Genomic DNA, 5,873 nt, shown 5'->3' with positions numbered 1-5,873 from the left:
ATTGGTGTGACCTAATCTCACTGACAGAACGCATTTAATTTCCTGTGATTTCTTCATAATGGGTCCGCTCATGTTTTGCATGGCAGTAGCAAATGTTAGGTTTGCATTAGCAGCACTCTCAGAACCAGATGTCTTTAGGTCACCTCCCAGCTTGTCAAGGTTAGCTAGTTAGTGCTAGTTAAAAGACTTCTTCTCATATCTTCTCATATTTTCTTATGACTGTCTGAAATCAGTGGATGTTGCAACAGGGCTAATGTATTATAACAACGTCCTCCATTTTACCACAGAAGGTCAGCTCAGGCAACTAATTCAAAAGTAATGGGTCCTAAACTTGATTCTTTAGATATCTGAAACGGATGCCCCAGTGGGGGTAATGTGTCTTTGGTGGATCCATACAGTCTCAGCATTTCTGTGAAAACTGCAAATGAATTAGTTTATATGGGAAACTTGAGCCTTCTGTATTATTATGATATAATGGTTGAAACTGGTACCAGTAGAGAGTCACTGCTAAAGCTAAATTGGACAATGTTTTTCTCTCAGACCTCGTCCATCATCTGCCTGTCATGGATGGAGAGTTCATGCGCCATGTAGTTTGCGGAAAGGCTACCATCAAAGATTCATACCACTGACCACTTTGAAGTTGTCCCTGAACCAAACATTGTTTCACACATTACTGAGCAAAAGAGTCACTTCCCATGGCAACAGAAAACAGAGAGAGGCGCGGGGAGTAAGACAGAGACAAGAGGAAAATACCCATTTAAATCCATTTAAGCCTTTCAATATTCATGACAGAGGAGAATGTGGCGGTTCCCATAAAGTTTGGGACATTAAACCTCCAAAGAGGTACTAAGGTGGGTGTCATCTCTGGTACACTCAGACAGGCCCCCCATATCCGTCCGAGGCTGGGAAACAGCCAGGGCTGAAGCTAAGGGTAGCGTCTGTGTTGTCTAGGCAACCTGACTGGGAAAGAAAGAAAGAAAGAAAGCAAGAAAGAACGAAAGAAAGAAAGAAAAGAAAGAAAAGACCGAGAGAAGAGGAGCTGGGTGTGAATGGATGAGGTCCCGATGTGTGGCGCCAGGCAGTCTGCCCGGCAGAGCGACTCAATAGGCGGCTGTGAGGGAGGGAGCGGAACGGCGACGCAGCCCGGAGAGCGGAGGAATGTAGGAGGCACAATAACGCACAGCTGGGAGAAGGAATGGCAGAGCACCGCCAAATTGGCCGCTCCGGCTCCCCAGATCTGCAACCCTGCAGTTGGGCTGCGAACATTTAATATTTCTTGTTATTTGTTGTTCTTTTATAAACTTTTCAAATTTGATTCAAAATATGAGTCAAAATAACTAAGCTCGAGTAAGTAATGATAAGTCTTGGAATGCACTGAGGTCAAAAATCGCTCCACTTACTGTATCAGACGCATTAAAATTGAATTGAAATGAATATTAATATTAACCAATATAAACCTATCGCTGAGCTTCACAAGTCTGATGCAAATCATAAAATAAATTATGCATAGCAGGGGTATTTTTTGGAATCTCCCTTTTGCTTTTGCTTAGTTGTATTTACAAAGGAGTTCAGATGGTTCTGATGCTGTCGTGTTACCTTTTGAGTTTCATTTTTCACATAGTGTGCAGGTTTTCGTGCAGGTGGTTGGGCTCAGGCTCATCCCTCACCGCCAGTGATCAATACCAGGAAGCTGTGCGTAATTACGCATCAATGACTACGGCTCTAAAGATGCAATCCGGAGCTAATCAGCCTGGTGAATTGTGCAAATACACAGTTACCTCTCACTGGATCAGTTCCATATGGAAGCGAGGCTTCTTGTATCGCTGGATGGGAAGATACTGCCATGGTATAATGCGCAATTTGCTTTAAATTCCCCCAACCCCCTCTTTACACACACATACACACACACACACCTCCTACCGATAGGCAGCCCACAGCACACAGAATGAGACACGCCTTTTTCTCAGCTCCGTTGTCGGGTCGGTGGGCAGCGGGCTGCCGGTGATTGACCAGCTTCTCTCCCTGATCTGTCAGCCGGCTGGCTTGGCGCCTCCCCTCCCCTCTATAAATGTAGGCAATCTATTCATTCCTTTCACACCGAGCTTGCCGAAGTAAGAGGAACTGTGAGGCTCCACGGGATGTGTTGACAGACTAGAATTCCGCCTTTTGGTTGATCTTGTTCTCTCGCTCATTCGCGACTGTAATAGCTATTGCCGTATTTACAGCGCTGTGGTATTATCTCAAATACCTCCGCTACCAGTAGTACAATTGTTTTGATTTTTTTTACGTTGCTTCTTTCTGAGCCGTTGGTTATCTAAGATGAAGGCTGTTACTCCAGTCCACCCCCAGGACTCCTCCTCCAACAGCAACCAGCTCTCCCTGCACTATCTGTCGAAGCAGAGTCTCAACATCGCCCGGTGCAGGATGGAAGAGGAGGACCTTTTCTGCCTGCAGTACGACATGAACGACTGCTACAGCCGACTCAAGCGCCTGGTGCCCACCATTCCGCAGGATAAGAAAGTCAGCAAAGTGGAGATCCTCCAGCATGTGATAGACTACATCCTGGACCTGCAGCTGGCCCTGGAGACGCACCCTTCTCTCCATAAACAACAGCCACAGCGGACCGGGACCTGCCCTTCTCCAGCCTCCAACCCCAGCAGGACACCGCTCACGGTGCTCAACGTTGACCACCACCAGGTAAGCGTTAATCAGCGGAGGCGGCTCTTCATTCCGCGTTTCCACCGGGACTTACCGGAGGACCCGGTAAACCACCTTGTGCCAGACTACTGTCCGCCAGTCAGACTCAGACAAAGCGCGTCATGCCCGTTATATGTCACTGTCCTCGCCAGGCATTTTTTTTTTCTTTTTTAACAAATAAGAGGAAATAATCAAAATGCTAGACACATCTTATCACAACCTCGAAAAATCGTGCGTAAAAAAACGCATTTGACGTGGGTGAGATTGCGCACTTGATTGCGGGCTTTATGATTTGCATGATAATGACGGTGTGTGTCAGAGGCCCACCTTATCCCAGGATTGGTGAAGTACCTCAGCCTGCATCCCACTCCACTGCGCACAATAAGGGCAATTTGTTATTCAATAGGCTATAAGAGAATTTATTACGGGAGATATAGCAGGCTAATTTTCTGCTCCTCTGCTGTATATCATTTATTTTGCAGGGCTGCAGGCCCAGTCTTTATTGAGTCTTCTTCTTATCCGTGAGCGCTGCATCGTTTTACATGTTTCTTCTTTTTTCTTCTTTTGTAGAGGACGTCAATAGTCAAAAAGCCGGAGGACTCGATTTTATGCCGCTGAGACATAAGCACTGCATTGGTAAGTTGATTTACAGTAGTATAAGTCATTATTTTTTATGTTTTGAATATTTTTCAGAGGTCTTTTTTTTTTTTTTTTTTTAATTAAACACAAGTGGCTTATAGAGAATACCATAAAGGGTGGTCACTGAAGCATCCTCATTAAGTTGATTACTGTAGCCTATGTGTGGTTTAAGTTGACAATCTGTAGAGTGCTCTGGGGAGGCCAGTAGATGTCAAGGAAAATAATAATTGAGGAACATAAAATTGGCACCGACCTCAGAGGCAGCTGTGCTTTGCGCAATAACTGTCACTGGTGTAGCAATCTGAGAAGAGGAGAGGGTTAAAACCTCAGCTTGCCCTCTCTTTCATTCTTACACACACACACACACACCCCTTCCTCCCTCTCTCTTCTTGCTCTGTGTCAGTTCAATTCAAGCTGCGGCGCTGGCTTTACGGCCAGATCCATTGCACAGAATCCAAACACACCTGGATAAGACTAAAAACGTGCACTCGGTGTGTGTGACAGAGAGAGACACTCTCCCAGTCTTTCTGAGAGCCTCGGCTGCCTCTCGCCAGCCTTGCCCAACAGCCTGAGGAGCTGTGTGGTTGTTGTTTGACCTGGTTTGTTTTGGGTTGTTGATCAAGCATGGCCTCTGTTTTGTCGGTGGCGCCAGTCAGTCTGGAGCTCTGCAGCTCACCCCCCCACCTCTATTCATCCCCTCCACAGGTGTGCAGGCTGCACAGAGCCGCTCCAAAGCCAGCAAAGCTTCGCCAGGGACTCACACCCAACTGGAGGCACAATCACAAGGGGATTTCAAAACCGCTGGGAGGAATTAAACCCAAATAAAATCACTATTCATATCAGCTTTTTTTTTTTATTCCAATGAACAAGGACTCAGTGTGTAGACATCTCCCACTCCTTACCCCTGTTTAAGTTGCTCTCACTGTACTTCTTGTCACATTTTTTTTTTCCAAGAGTAAAAATATGGTATCCCCCACACTGAGAAGATTTTTCGTTGGAATCCGTCTGTCAACAGCTATGAAAACTGTTTGTGAACTGTGCTTAAAAACTTAACTAAAATGACTCCAGTTTAAAGCTTTACTAAACTGCGAAAATCATTGTACATGTTTTTGGACATCTATTGTTTAAAATAGATGATTTGTGTTGAACAGGGATGTCATCCCTGGTATCTTAAAATGTTTGATATTGTAAAGAAGAACAATTCTGATTCGAGACAATTAAGATTGTAAATATAGAGACGCAAATGTTCTATAAAAGTATGTGAAAGGAAGACTTATATGCTTATAATAGACTATTGTAATTATAAGATATTTTTATTAAAACCTTTTTTTTTGTTGTCGTTATGTAAATATTGTGTTTCCACTTTAGTGAATGGACGTGGTCATGCTCTGCCAATAATGTCCTCACACATGATGATATCAGTTAACTCTTTGCAGTGTTTTTGGAATAGTTTAATATGTAGCATGTCAGGCGCATTGCAGAGGTATTGAATGTGCACTGAAGCAGCCCTCACTGTGTAGATACGTGGTGGAGTTCAACACAAGTTCTTTGATTATTCTTCGCCCAGCTCAGCTTTCTCTTTAATTGTTTTGTACTCATTAACTATGACGGCTTTGGCCCGGCTCGGAGAGATGGGCCTGTCTGCTGTTTGATCCTTTTTTATTTTTCATGAACAGAAAGAAGGCTTGATTTGATTCTGTTACATTGCACTCTAGTTAAAAGTTATCTAAGCGTTACAGCACTTCTGACAGGGTTTACAATGTAGTACCTTACAAAAAAAAAAAACAAGAAAAAAAATCACAGCAACGCAATGTTTCTGTTTTATTTGTGCAGTCAGAGCTTCTCCTTGAGAAGTTAATGATTGACAACAGGAAATCATTAAACTTTTGTTACAAATTGGTGAAACATGTGAACATTAACAGACTCTTTTTGGCAATGTCTTTAATAGGTTATGAAATGATTTCCCTGTTGGAGAGTCGGCAGCGATTATTAATGTAAAGGAGGAAAAAAAAAAAAAAGGAAAGAAAGAAAAGCCTTTATTTTTCATGACATTGAACACCGAATTTACCTCACCACCCTCCTGCCAGTGTGAGAGGGCACTTGTACATTACTGTCAGCTGCACTGTTGGATTTGACCTTCACTGGCTTGTGAGGAGTTGTCAAAACAATTAAAGTTTCCAGGAAGAATTGTGTCGTCTCAAGTTTTGTGTCACAGAGGGAGAATCGTGGCTTGTTGCTCTCGGTGCCGAGCGCTGTCATGTGAAGTTAAGGAGGAGAAAGCAGCAGTGTAATGCCGCGCACTCACATGGTTTCATGGGAGATAAAAGGAGGATAAAGTTATTAACGTGTTGCAGATGTTATCTCCCATAAGTCCTCAAACCTGCTCTACAGGATCCGGGGATTGAGCGTTTTGTTTTCTGAGCTTACATTAATTCCTCCGCACACAGAACCGCAGCGAAAGCAGGGCTGCTTAACGCGCCAGCAGAGAGGTCAGATACGTGTCACTCTTTTCGTGTTGCCAGGAACAACATAATTAT

The 5,873-nt window shown here is 43.9% G+C and overlaps 1 protein-coding gene across 1 annotated transcript; it reads left to right on the top strand.

The window, feature by feature from the left end:
- The first annotated feature begins 1,662 nt into the window (after positions 1-1,662).
- id4 (inhibitor of DNA binding 4) lies at positions 1,663-5,523 on the top strand. The gene is made up of 3 exons (XM_084556532.1): positions 1,663-2,697; positions 3,268-3,333; positions 4,042-5,523. The coding sequence occupies exons 1-2, from the start codon at positions 2,320-2,322 to the stop codon at positions 3,313-3,315; spliced, it is 426 nt and encodes a 141-aa protein (XP_084412658.1). The 5' UTR covers positions 1,663-2,319; the 3' UTR covers positions 3,316-3,333; positions 4,042-5,523.
- The last annotated feature ends 350 nt before the right edge of the window (positions 5,524-5,873 follow it).

The sequence above is a fragment of the Chelon labrosus genome (genome assembly GCF_963514085.1).
Source record: "Chelon labrosus genome assembly, chromosome: 12".
NCBI lineage: Eukaryota > Metazoa > Chordata > Actinopteri > Mugiliformes > Mugilidae > Chelon > Chelon labrosus.
Note: the sequence above shows the minus strand (reverse complement) of the source record. Positions and strands in the feature narration are given on the sequence as shown.